General features: G+C 46.4%; 1 protein-coding gene across 1 annotated transcript in view; it reads right to left on the minus strand.

Moving 5' to 3' along the window:
• LOC142590972 (uncharacterized) overlaps positions 1–14,012 on the minus strand; it is a 47,811-nt gene extending 33,799 nt beyond the window's left edge. The window contains exons 1-6 of the mRNA XM_075703341.1: positions 13,920–14,012; positions 11,393–11,520; positions 9,071–9,145; positions 6,448–6,621; positions 5,183–5,266; positions 1,827–1,960 (exon numbers count right to left, since the gene is read on the minus strand). Of these exons, the coding sequence (XP_075559456.1) occupies positions 1,827–1,960; positions 5,183–5,266; positions 6,448–6,621; positions 9,071–9,145; positions 11,393–11,520; positions 13,920–13,996 (672 nt within the window). The 5' untranslated portion in view covers positions 13,997–14,012. The remainder of the gene's footprint in view (positions 1–1,826; positions 1,961–5,182; positions 5,267–6,447; positions 6,622–9,070; positions 9,146–11,392; positions 11,521–13,919) is intronic.
• Between the last annotated feature and the right edge of the window lie 640 nt (positions 14,013–14,652).

Raw genomic sequence — 14,652 nt, forward strand, 5'->3', positions numbered from 1 at the left:
AATGCACTCTAAAGATACAAGGGACTCGACATAGTAAGCTGTAGCTACGAGTACTTTTATGGATAAAAAACCCGCGCAAGTGCAGTAAAACGTTTCGAAGTGACGTCGAAATGACGTCGAAATAACGTGGCGCCGCTGAGTTCCCGGCATGCAATTCGATAACAAGCTGTTGGGCTTTATTTTTTAAAAATAAAATGACAAATATTTTCCCCCCGCCAGTTGAATGAAAACGGAGCTGGTTTAATTTTACTCCCAAGCGTTCTTCAATACTCAAATTAACTGGAGATGCATGGGAGCAGTCACGCCGCCATTTTTTTTTTCGGGAATCCGCTTCTATTTGAGGCAGCCGGTGTAACGGTTCTATGTAATTCATGTTGCGCCCCACATCACGTCCTTCAAAGCTATCCTAGAAAACCGTCTTTTCTGCAATCGCACTGGCTTTCATTTTCTTACCTCAAAATTGTTTCCTTAGTGTATTGGATGCTACATTTGTTGTCGGATCGTTTTCACCGTAGGATACACCGCGCTGCCTGGTGTTACGCCCCTGTGAAGAATAAGCCTAGCAGCACGGGAAACGTTGGCTTACGTTGGCGCATATTGACCAGTATTGGCCATATTGGCCATGCATTGGTAGGTTTTTTCCCCCCCGCTGTGTCTACATTGGTGCCGCTTTCTAAGCTTGCAAGTTTAAACAAGCGTAAAGTGCATTACTAGTTAGAGAATGGGTGCCAAGGGAAGGGAAACGCTGTCTAGGATCGCGGAGCATTAGGAAGTGCGACGAAAATCTGGAAATTTGGCGGCGTAACCTGGAATCAGCGAGCGTAAGACGAGCATTTGGAGATCCCTGGGAGATCCTTCAACCTGCAGTGGACATAGAAATATGATGACGATGACGACGATGACGACAATAATAATAATAATAATAATAATAATAATAATAATAATAATAATAATAATAATAATAATAATAATAATAATAATAATAATAATAATAATAATAGTGCTGATGATTATGATGGTGAGCATGACGAGAAGAAAACTTCATTTGCTTGCTGTCAACAGCCGTGTAGTATAGCCCGTTCGAAGCCCGCATTTTGCCATTGTGATACAGCGCACCTGATCGAATACGGTAATGAAAAGCTTAGTTATGCGGTGTCGGCGGTCCAGGCGGCCACAGAAATTGGTCAAATGTAACGAACGAAAAACTAAACGAACAGAACGAAGAAGACTAACGCAGGGCAGATAAGTGAACAAAAATTTTACTTGCTTGTTAGTCAATAATTACAGCGCCCGTCTAGCGCCTGTCGTTTAATATTGTCACGTAGTAGCGACGGTGGAGAAATCAGCAAAACTGTGAGCGACAAAACTAGCGTTTTATTTGCCGAACCCGTGCCCTTAGAGAAAGGGGTATTCCTTTCTCTACGCCATGCCCTCGAAAACAGGCTACACTCAATGAACAACGACAGCGGCGAACACAGTCGGCGATTGTCGAAAATCTGATCAGTGGGTCAAGCGCGTACGCTTTTATACATGAGTCATCGGATGTTCCAGAGTAATCGCTAGTGCCCGCGTGTCTTCCTGAAAGCCCTACACAGTTCGCGTGGCGCGTACATGCAATCAGATCACACTAGTTTCGGTGCACAACAGACAGCGGATAGAATCGTCGATAACATTCGAGAAGCTTACGATACATGCAGGCTCGTCCTGCGCTGAGCAGTAACATTTGTTAGGCGGTGGAACACGGCCACCTGACAAACAAGTAAGCGTGTCAATATGCACGGGCTTTTACAATGCGGGCACTTGGTTAATGCCAGGCAAACACTCACGTAGCATTTCATGTCCCCGACAACCGGCGTGTAGAAAGGCCATATCGGGTGTAGCTGCTCGAACTTGCTGATGACGTAGCTGACGCCCCGCGACTTCGCCGAGTACAGTTCTCTGACAAGATCGGCGTGAAAACCTTCACACACACACACACACACAAAACAAAGAAGAGCACGTGATTGGTGTATATAGTTATTACAGAATGACTATACTAGGACGCGAGCATTCATCGCGGATTATGATTTTTCAGCACTTAGTTTTAAAATGGAGGCCGCGTAAATCATTCTCACGCCTCCTCTCCCCTCTCGGTTAGCTTACGCAGGCACCAACCTGCAAATTTTATTTAGGCAACGTATGCACACGAAATACACGCGTTGTGCGGCATGAAGTCGATATAATATCCTTGAAAGGCCTCTGCCGTTACAGAGACAACAACAAATTAAGATAAGTTCAACAGAATTTATAACCTGCCGTGGTTGCTTAGTGGCTATGGTGTTGGGCTGCCGAGCACGAGGTCGCGCGATCGAATCCCGGCCACGGCGGCCGCATTTAGATGGAGGCGAAATGCGCAAACACCCGCGTACTTAGAATTAGGTGCACGTTAAAGAAGCCCAGGTGGTCCACACTTCCGGAGTCCCCCGCTATAATCATGCCTCATGATCAGATCGTGGTTCTGGCACGTAAAACCCCATATTTTTTTAATGATGTTAATACTATAAATTATTAATTTCTTCCTTAATTAAAAAAAAAGGCATCTGTTACCGTGAGAAGGGACCCGGTGAGCTAAGACGCAAGAAAGTAAGACGGTGGCGCCGCCACCTTCAAGTTCTCGCACCAGATCGCTGTGACGTCATGAATATATAATGAAGGCGTCCGCTAGGAGCCAGCTACATTCCCCTTGGGAAAGATGGTTTGCATTCCACTGTAGCAAGAATTAGACCACGCCTGGTTTTGAGAAACTTTGCTTTGCCATGTATATGCTATGTGACGTCACGCTGACGCATACCGGCGCTGAAACGCACGCGCAAAATGAAAAAAAAAGACTGGAAGTTTCGTCTTCATTTTCTGTTCTAGCATGCAATCAACAACATATACGGCAACATTATCGAATCTTGAATTTTGAAAGAATACTTTATCAGCTTAAATTAATTAAAGTATTTCTCCTCGATGTCCCTCTAAGGCCAGGATTTTTCTCGACTAACATCTAAACACTCTATAACCAGCTGGTCGAAGTTATACGTGTGCGCCGTGTTCTTTGCAAGACGTCTTTAAATTTTCTATTCATATCTTAAATTTGTTCTTATAAGAGCAAAGATGCGTAGCAAACGCTATACAGCACCTACCGACTATACAGCTTCCCCAATGGAAACCTGCATAGCTTGGTGACAAAGAAATAGTTGACATGGATTCACTAAATGATTATCACACTCGTCTGCGCGATCAGAAGAGGGCAGAGGCAACGAGGTGGCGAGTTGGGTTAGTTAGTTAAGTAAGCAAAAAAAAAAAACGATATGTGATGCAGCGCTCCATCACATAGCCCTGAACGTTCTCAGGTGGCCGCATGCTTACACTACATAGTTTAACGAAATGCTTTAATCGTGAGAGAAATTCACAGCAGCCAACAATGTGCAACTTTGCCACCAAGTGTCACGTTAAGGCCAACTATAACATCACACCGGCAGGCGCTAGCATTAACCGTATATTTCGCCCCTACTAGTTTTCATGCCACAAATGTACCAGCTTGCCGTACGAAACGCTCTGCTTAATACAGCTCTAGCATAGCGTTACCACTTTACCGGTCACGATACAGGCTGTCGCAACTGCGCATGCGCGGAGTTTACCGCGCTCCGGTACAGTTTACACCAGACGGCGTTGCCGTCGGTTACGGTGACTGCGTCACGGACGCGTGGCCGCGCCTTCCAGCTTCGACGATAACTCGGTCGTGTTAATTTGCTCTCAGTCGCAAGAACGTGACATAAATGGTCGTTAGTGATCAAGTTGGTGATAATAAAGTTAGCTTGGAAGCGGGCAGCGAGGGCATGGACATTTTGTCACGTAGTCACGGTTACCGACGGCAGCCGTCCGGTAAACCTATACCAGCTCTCAGTAAACTCTGCGAATTCGCCGTGTCGTGGCTACCAGCTGTCCGTAACGTTGAGGCGGCAGCACCCTGCTAAAGCTGTCTGTTAAGTGTAGAGCGTTTCGCGCGGTAAGCCGGTGGCGAACGCCCAAATTTCGTAGTGTCATCTGGTATACTGAAATCAAATGACTTTTGTGGCCACGAGGAGGTTTTTTCTCTTAGCTAGGCGTTAGTCGCTTTTGCTTGCGTTCACGTAAGCAGCCGATACTCTATATGCCATAGTTCACCTGTAATAGCCGATAAAATCAACGCCAATGCTGTCCATTTCGCCTGTAATCGTCGTATATATGCACGCCTCACGAATAATCGTGGCTTAAAAGTAAATTCGGTGTTCCGTACCAAATTGGTCACGACTGTGCAATGAAAACGCCGCGCTGTGTGAAGCAGAATGTGCAGCCTCAGGCGTAGGACGAACATTTCTTTCTCTTACATAACCGAAACAGGGAGATATATAAGATGCAGAGCGAAATGCTCCTCGCTTCAGCTTGGAGGTCAACCCTATACGCCCCCAAGTAATCACACGACGGGATACGGTGAGCAAAGTGAATTTCTTTTTGTCGTTTAAGATGTCGACGCTCTCGGGCATTTTGTATTAAGAGCGTAAACACTTTGCACGCTGCGACGGAACAGTGGTTTTATGAAATCGAAATAAAAGAAAGAAAAGATAAAACACATCACTATGTGGAAGACACCACGCAGCAAATTATTCAGTGGTATTCGAGCACGTGAACAAGAGTACTCCGTGATAACCTAACGTAACGCAATTCGGTACAAGTCTCGCGCTCAAAACTATAGTTCATCTGCCCCACTGCGCCGCGACTGCACCTTCCAAAATAATGTTCCAGAGTGGCGGCGACATCCAAATAATTTGGTCTCCGCCACGACGTTAAGAAAACGCGAGCAATAATAATTGTATGGCGCACCTATAGACATTGGGACAACGGTGTATTTGCCTTTGCATGCTTATACAATGTCACCGACTATAATTAGTGTTTCTTTCTTTTTGCGCGAGATCGCTGGTACGCAAATATTATTCTCTGCCAGAATATTAGGACAGCCCGGCTGGATAAAACCTAATGATTGCTTTTATTTGTATACACAGGTGAAAGAGAGGTGTAAAAGCTCGGCTTCGAGCAAATAATACGCCGGAAACACGTGTCCACTTGGCTGTACCGCTCAAGAACGCAGAACATAGGCAAACGGATCACACGCACTCACCTTCGGTAGCGCGACAGATTCGATACGCCTCCTTGGCAATCTTGTGCAGCTCAAAAATTTTGCTGGGCCACTGGTCGGAACCATCTGCGTCGCGCACAGAAGGAAAAAACGGGGAGTTTCTCTATAGACTACCCATCTTTTTGCGTTACAGCGATAGCTTTTAACGCTGTCGCTGTCGCTATCGTGCAGTTCAGTTCGCCCACCGGTTGGTGCCATTATCTGCCTGCGTTAACAGAAGGGAGAAATGCTGTGTTCGTGTCCTCGACAGTGTCGCCATGTCGCACGTATACAGTTACGTGCGTGCGTGCGTGCATGTGTGTGTGTGCGTGCGTGCGTTCTTGTGTGCGTGTGCGTGTGTGTGTGTGTGTGTGTGTGTGTGCAAGTAAATAAAGTGAGTTTGTTAACGACTGTGGGCACTTTAAGGATTGCTTTTATCGATGCATTTCACGCTGCAGTACCATATGCCTTAGTCCAATCAGCTAACCATATAAGCTATCCTCATCGTCACCGTGACCACATGGCAAAGGAAAATGAACCTTTGCCCGCCGCTGACGGACTCAGCTCGTGTCCGCGCGGCAATGTGCAGGCCGTAGTCTGATTCGTACACACACTACGCCGCTGTCCCGCAGTTTTATAAATGGCCGATTTGCGCAGAGTTTCAAAACTGGGCGATTTGTGCAGAGCCACGCGAACCGCCAGTGCGGTGGGACCCGCACACATATTTCGGAGAACACAGCAGGCAGTGGCGTAAGGGGATGAAAACGACGGCTGTGCTTATCGCAAAGATAACTATCTCTAAGCTCCTCTATCTTGCAGTCTTCCGCTGAACTAATTTTGCCATATTCAGCGTGCCTTGCTTCGAGTTATATTAGCCCTCGCGCTGCAATCCGCCATACCCTCCTGGTTAGCCAACATGCAAGAGCGTAAAGACGTTGCTTCAGTCCAGGTTCCGCCTCCCCTCCCCCCTCCCCCCCCCCCCGCGGACGAAGACAAATTTGTCGTCAACTTCGCAGCTTTGAGTCCGAGAAATGTGCAATGGTTTCCTTGGTAGCTTCGTGCTACAGTCTAGTGGATGTAAATTTTCAATTTCATGAACCTTTCTTCCTTTTTCGGGCTATCGCAGAACTGATTGTCCCCTCCCCCCCCAAAAAAAAAAGATAAAGAAGAAAAGACAATGTTCGGGATCTGTGCATCTGTGTACGGGAATTTTCGTTGTTTGAACTGTACCGCCTGTATGTTCAAGCCTCTCGGCGAGACGTGCATACCATGAAAGAGGAGATCGATGAGGATGCCGTACTCGATGTCTATCACTTCGTTGTGCGGCCTATACACTGCGAAGTTCAGATCGACGGCCTCCTTCTGGAAGCCCGAGCAGGCGTACTTAAAGTAGTTCTCGCACGGGCTGCCCCTCCAATCGACAAAGCCCATGGTCCGGTGCTCTGCGGAGAAGCGCACTGCCATCACCACACCGATTCGTATGAAGAACATGTACCGAAAGCAAAGCAAAAAACACGCATTTTCGCCCGTAACGCGACGCACTGATAACGATAGGAATGTAATACAGACAATTCACACGCAATTCACACGCAATACACAATACACGCGAAGTTAAGTTTCGTAGTTCTTAGGGTCATATTACTCGAAGTAAGCATTCGCGTACTAACTACAGAGACACACCGTGAAACGCACCCCACAGACGAACATGAAGAGACCTCACTCGATGACCGCAACCGTGAAACGCACCCCACAGACGAACATGAAGAGACCTCACTCGATGACCGCAACCGTGAAACGCACCCCACAGACGATCATGAAGAGACCTCACTCGATGACCGCAAACACTGGCTGTCACATTGCTGGCTTGACGAGCAACGCCCGCAGCGGAGTGTGCGCGTGCCCCTCGCTTAATCATTTCAACCGTGCACGCCGCGTCTCAAAACTCAGAACACGCTATCTCAAACACTATAGCCACGCGGAAAGACAGCGCGCGTAGAGCACTGCACGTATGAGCCGATTTTTTTTTTCGGCCAGGGTGTGCTGTTTCAAACCTGGGTCCAGCCCAGGCCCGTGGCTCCAGGCCCGCGCGATTATAGCCCGGCCCGGCCCGCGCCCACCGGAAGAATTACGTGCACATGTCTTAAAGAAATGTAATCATTCAGGCGGTGTATCTGAAGGCTTAAAAGTGGGAGACAGCGAAAAAAAAAACGCGAAAATTTTTTTTCCCGCATAGGACGTGTACAGCTAATATGAAATGGCCGACAGAAGCAAAGGCTGGTTCAAAAATTTCTGGCAAGGCATTCTAGTTAAAACTCGTGCGTAACACTTTACGTTGCATACACCGAGGATTACACAAACTTGTAAAAAGAAGTCCCAGGTGTCCTTAACTATCGCCTAAGAGACGCGAAGGTGATAGCCTTGTAAAGCCTATTGTAATTCATCTTAATCCACCTTAATCCACCTCGATCCTCCTTAATCCACCTTAATCTTCCTTCGTCCACCTTAATGCTCATTAATCGACCTTAATCCACCCTAATCCACCTTAATCCAAACACTAATCAATCATGAACTTGGCTAATCATTAATCGTCTCTTATACACGGCTGGACATGCTTTGGTTCGCTTCTGGCCTTCCTTGGGTTACGTGATATTTTCTGTACCTCACAACGTGACCTTGAAACACAGAGCTCTAAGGCTTTCGTTTTAAATAGTGGCAGTTTCCCCCGAACGCTAAGCAGTGACAGCGATAACAAAGATCATATAGCGTTGCACTATAAAGAACCCCTCGCATGGTGCTCGAACAACACGCTGAGGCAACGTGGCGCGACGCAGCAAGCAAGACAACTATTGCAGTGCCCAAGGAACGACGCGCTTGCAGATCACACACGACGCGAAGCATTAAAAGCTGGCCTCGATTACGTTCCTCAATAAATTGCAAGCTATGGTGCTGCTGCAGGCTTCCCTACCGTTTCTCGCGCTCGCGCGTAGCAGCCGCAGCATTTGCAGGAGCAATTGCAGGAAGGAACGGAATCGGTGTTTCGTGACGTCATTACACGTTCGGCTCGTGCCTACCGAAACCGAACCTGGGTCGAAGAAACAAGCGCTACATAGCAAACTACACAGGATGCTCTTACCCTTCTCACTACATTTTCTAGTGTTTAGAGGATTCGGATCCACAATGCTGGTACGCCAGTGGGGCGTCATGAATTGCAAAGCCTTCTTGCCTACTCAGTTCGGCCGCTGTGGTTCGGGGCAATAAGTGATAGATACTCCATGAGTTTAATCTCTTTTGGCTCTTTAGAATATGATATATAGACACCTTCCAACGACAAATGCTTAACCACATAGGCCAGATCAGACGGCGTCGAAATCTGTGACGTCACGGGGTTTTAGTGGGCGAAGTTCAAGGTGGCGTCGCCACCTGTCCCGCGCTGTTTTTTTATGGCATACCGATTGTCTCCATAGCGGTAAGACTGGCTTTTTCGGGTCATGTGCGAGGGTAATTTATCAATGCAGCTCAAAAATCATTTTTCTCGTTATAGTGTCCCTTTATGCCCGAATGACGAAGAACAAATTTCTGTCACGCTTGTGGCGTGGCCTCCGATAAGTGTGGACGCACAAGGAATTTTGTCAACGTAATGACGTCATGTACACTGTCGCATATACATCGCGTTTGATTCCAGCCTCCTAAGCTGGTAGCCTTGCAGGCCGCGTTTCGCTGCGCTGCGGGCGCCTGGAGTGGCTGGTGACGTCATGTGCAACCATTTATTTTCAGCGCCATCTGGTGTGATCGGAAGTGAAGGGTATGCGGTAGCACTTGATAACTGTGGCGCGATACATCGTACTCTTGACCTACTGCGATGTATTGAACGATAAGTACGATGCTACTCACCATACTCGCCGCAGGCGTTGTCTGTGCATATCTCCATTTCGGTTTCCGCCGCGCGGAGCAGGCCTCCGGATGCGACTGCAAGCGCCCTTTAAGTTAGGAAGATGATGATGATGGTGCTGATGATGCTGATGATAGCATCACGTTTAAAGGGGTTACTGAATCAAAAATTCAAACTCGGAATAACTGGTAGAATACATTGCCGCGAGCTCATAGGTACCACCTGTAAAGTACCAATCACAAATGCAGCTCAGAACACATTTCAATTGCAATTTAACGTTCATGCGAGCGGCGAACCAGAAAGTGCAGCACCTAGCGATGTAGTCGCCAGCGTAGGCCCTCTTTGTGAACAATGTTACGTCACGAGCTTTGGTGATTGTTTTCGGTAACGTGCGACATCATTGGCTTGTCTCGCCGTTCGGGACGCTGCAATACTGTTTGCATCGGGTGTCTTGCACTGACCGCGAACGAAGCGTACGTGGAAAGTTCTTAAAGTTCTTATCGCTTACAGATTAACATGCTACTCGTGCCATATTCGGCAGTAGCATAGAACCCATAGAACTCCTTCCCAGCAACAAAGCTGGTGGCGACGTCTTCCGACGATTTGCGCAACTACATTGCATTAGATTTTTTTTTTCGCACCAGCGTTATTGTCTAAGGAAAAACAACAACACCGGTACGTTAATCTATTATGTTGCTACCAACGCTTAACACCAGCGGTTAGGCAGAATATGTAAGTTGCAGTATTATTGTGCAGAAAAGGTGAGGCGTGCAGACAGGACACAAGAGAAGTGGACAACACGAACACCGTGTTGGCTTTTTTCTTCTTCTCTTCTCGTGTGTCCTGTCTGCACGCCTCACCTTTTTTGCATAATGAATCCTCACCAACCAGCTCAGCTTTCTGTCGTTCTTGCAGTATTAGTTTTGCGTGCTCTTTAATTAGGCACTGCGTCTCCAAATGTCGCTATCAGCGTTGTTGCAGCCGTAGATCTCTCCTGTTACCTAGCAAGCCGCAAACGGTAAGGAGTTTGCTGACATGCTAAAGCGCGGCTAAAGCTCTATAATGCCGGGATCATACGGCGTATTGGATTTCCGTCCAACGAAGCATTACGGTGGTACCAGCAATGCACAGGTTTCCCACCAAACTATAGCAGGCAAAGCAGGAACACAGATGGCATGGTAGACGATGCACCAGCGGGCGTCACATGTCTATCTGCTCACCTGATCGTCACTGTTTACAAGCTCATACCTCTCACGTCACGGGTCACGAAGTGCTCTTCGAAATCAAAACTGCCACTGATCGTGAGATACGAGCATATCACCAAACAATCGTCGGGCACGCCTGGAGCAAACGAGTTTCTCTAACAGGATTACTAGGTCAATAGGTACTTATTAAACGCAAAAAAAAAACTGGGCACAAATAATATTGTGTCAGTACTCGTTTAAACACGACGGTGGCTCGTGACACATTGCTACATGTTCGTACTTTCCTTTTTTTCTTTTGTTTTTATCATTGAACGCTTTTATCTATGACAAGTGCCATCTACAGAGAGGAGGATACTTATTGACGCACACGCGGTTTATTCCATTTCTGAGGAATACTAAATTGCCGGACCGTCACCAGAGTCACGTGGGCACTGCATCGTCACTCATTCAACCAATCATTATGTCAGTCAATAGCCTGTAATCAGTCAACTAAACTATCAGCCAGCCAAATGAAGCCAGCCACCTTTGGCAAGGTCTGCCCACATGTCTAAAGCTGTTTACCCATATTTCCTTTTCTTTCTTTCTTTCTTTCTTTCTTTCTTTCTTTCTTTCTTTCTTTCTTTCTTTCTTTCTTTCTTTCTTTCTTTCTTTCTTTCTTTCTTTCTTTTGTTTCTGTCTCTCATTCAAAATTTGCTTTGAGCTTCCTGTAGCAAATACCTGATCCGCAGTCATTTTCTCGTACTATTTTACTTTATTATTTCATATTATTATTCCGACTTGATTTGGGCATACGTATAAAGCTACTCTAAAGCGAAAGTCGCATGTAATTACGCCTGTCTGGAAAAGATTGCACATGAGAAAAAAAGCGCCACCAAAGTTAGAATTGCACAAAAAGAGAGACATTGCTGCTCCCACAAGTCGGCCCTGCTCACATTGAATAAAAGAAGGCTAACAAGTGTGGTTGTCGGCGAATACCATTTACTTACAATACGAAAAAGGCCCCTGTAGGCAAGCCAAAACGTCTTTATCTTTAACAAAGTTAACTTGTTAACTTCAGAGATCGGCGCGCTGTTTTCAATGGCTATGCTAAAGCCGCGCGTATTCAGCGCAATGACTCACAGAAGTACTCGACGATGAGGTAAGACAGGATGCAGTAGCCGGCCACACCGAGGCACGTGGTCAGCATGGACAGCATCAGGAACACCTCGATGGTCTTGCGGTAGGGGTTCAGCTCCAACGCGTAGTCCCTGAGGATGATGCCGACACAATGGACGAAAACTCTACTTAAGCCAGAACTCCACTGACCTCTCCGTGGTGGCTATCCGTTCTCTACGCCAACAACTGTGGCGTTTAGAAAACGTGAGCACCCTAGTAATCTACAACTGCCCCTATTCGTCCCAAGCAAAACTCGCTGGGTACACCGCGTAACTGCGTCTATAGTACGCGTTTCTTTGCGAGGACTGCTTCTTTTCCCTTACTATGCTCTTGCGCTCTGTGTACAGTTGGTTAGCTTTAAGTGTTCACCAATCGGCTGTTTTATGACCTACTCCTCGATCTCCGCTGAGAGTCAAGTTGTCTACCATATTGTAATCTTGATGCGTGTGCAGGGGACTCTAACGAAAACACCACCCACGATGGAGTGTTGTCACAGCGATAGTCCAGAGTATGTCAGGTCACGCGTCGTTGCGTTGGAGTTCACGCCGAAACTCGAAGGCCACGCGCGTGTGCCTTACGCGTGCTCTTTCTTCTATCTGTCTGAACCTGAAAGTTCGGCGAACATCATGCGCACGTATTTTTACAGCGATAGCTCGTAACTGCGCTGCATGCACACCTTGCTATATACTCAGGTCACAGACGTCATTATCACGTTTGTCAGAACGATGTGCTTTGTTAGCCGAGTATATGTAGTCACAGCAAAGAAAAAATCCTACTCGATGGTCCCCGCACTAGATTCCATCCCATATAGCCGACATTACCGCCATCTTGCCTTTGTCGGCACTGACAATTGTCGGCGTCGTTCCATTTATTTATTTATTTATTTATTTATTTATTTATTTATTTATTTATAGTACCCTCAGAGTAAATATACATTATAGAGGGGAGAGGCTACATAAAGGAGGTATAACATGATATACAGGAAAGGCAAAGTAGAAATAAAAATAGAAAATAGTACTAGCTCACTAATTTACACAAAAAATAGTAGTAGTTCACCATAGAAATCTCATCATATACTTCAATATACAAGTTGGGAATAATAGGTAAATACATACATAGTTAATTTGCAAAAATAGTACTTATACAATGACTGGTCACATGATATATTGACACCCCACGGCATGCGTCTTTGGCACGATGCGACAATGTGACGCGGGGACATCGATGTCGTTGACGCATTCCAGTCGTGTTTTTAGTTTGACGCTTTATTCTGACGCAGCGACCCGCCGGCCATAATGAGATTGAGCTATAGTTGTGTCTCCGTCAGTTCAAAATGTGCTGGGCTGCTTAGCACGAGGTCGAGGGATCGAATCCCCGCCACGGCGGCCGCATTTCGATGGGGGCGAAATGCGGAAGACAACCGTGTACATAGATTAGGGTGCACGTTAAGGGACCCCAGGTGGTCCGAATTTCCCGGAGTCCCCCACTATGGCGTGCCTCGTAATCAGATCGTGGCATTGGCACGCAAAACCTCCTAATTAAATTCAGCTTCAGTTCAAAGCAATAAACATTCCTATAAGATACACTACTATAGGAATTATGGCGCTAACGTCGAGTACAAGAGCTGAAAGTATGGCGATTCCGCCGTCACGCGGAAAAGGTGGACAGTCGCAGGATTTGACCATACCTGAAGCTTCTGGCTTCTAACGGCTTGGCGAACGTACAAGTTGATCAATTTCCACGAATATTGCTTCATATGGGCCACAAATCCGAATGATTATTTATGTAGTCAGAGAGATTTGTTGTTGTTACGTGCTTCGAAAATTATGACACTACCTTGTAGATTTAGAAAAAAAGAAAACAAAGCGTAAGAAACAAAGCAACAAGAACGGTTGAAGCCAGAAGCGCCAGGATGATAGGCCATCTCATCGTCCTCATGGTAAGCTGAGCGAATGCCATGCAAGAGTTTCCTCTAGCACATATATATATATATATATATATATATATATATATATATATATATATATATATATATATATATATATATATATATATATATATATATATATATATATAGAAACTACATTCAAAACAACCTTCGCTCACTTAGAAGTTACTCCTTAGAGTTCCTTTGACGAAAGCACACGTTCCCGTGCTCTAGTTTCTAAAAAAAAAAAATGTTGGAAGGTGGTTCAACCTCTAGTTGAGGTCGATCAACGACAATGTCTTCCTGCACGGTTTCGCGCCAAGATGGGGTGGTGTCACCGGGCCCGCGTCGCACTCTATTTCGTGTCCGTCTTCGCGTGAGGGAAGCTTGGAGGAAACGTCGGACTGCTTCAATCTTCAGAGAGGACTGGCCCACATTTTTCATGGCTGCACACTCTCCAGGATCGGCCCACGAGAGAGGCTAGAAACAACATACCCAACAAAACGGGAAAAAAAGTGAAGATAACTCGCTAAGAAAGATATCGTCTTTAAAATGCGGGCTCACATCCAGTTTTGTTCTTGGGGAGGAGGCATGCCTTCCATCGGCATCATGTTTGGGTCTTGCTGTCCGGCATCGGGCATGTCCTTCTGACCTGGCGGTTGGTGCATGATGCCTGCGTGGAGCACGAGGCCGACCAGCTTTGGTATTTTGAAAGGCAGCAACCTTTGAGGCAGCAAGTTATTTTTTTTTTCTAATACATTTCGCTTGCGAGTACGTAGTGGCACCTTTGTCCCCTAGACGTTCAGGTTGTCTTCACGAAAGTATTTCACTCTTTTTCCTGGCGCGATTTATGCATGAAATTTCTCAGTGTTTGTGCGCGGGTGAGTGGGCTGTACGTACTGTTGGTGGGTTTGATTAATGCGAACTGTAGGGTAAATTTGGTTCACCTCGAACTAGCCTAGCGTGCTAACAGCGTGACCAATATTTCCAGCTGCCCAATAAAGTGGGCAGAAAACTAAAGTAATGTTTAACATTCTCGGAAGAGAACAGCAGTTTACGATAGGTAGCGAGGCACTGGAAGTGGTAAGGGAATACATCTACTTAGGGCAGGTAGTTACCGCGGATCCGGATCATGAGACTGAAATAATCAGAAGAATAAGAATGGGCTGGGGTGCGTTTGGCAGTCATTCTCAGATCATGAACAGCAGGTTGCCATTATCCCTCAAGAGAAAAGTGCATAACAGCTGTGTCTTACCAGTACTCACGTACGGGGCAGAAACCTGGAGGCTTACGAAAA

The sequence above is a fragment of the Dermacentor variabilis genome, chromosome 8 (genome assembly GCF_050947875.1).
Source record: "Dermacentor variabilis isolate Ectoservices chromosome 8, ASM5094787v1, whole genome shotgun sequence".
In the NCBI taxonomy this organism is placed as follows: Eukaryota; Metazoa; Arthropoda; class Arachnida; order Ixodida; family Ixodidae; genus Dermacentor; species Dermacentor variabilis.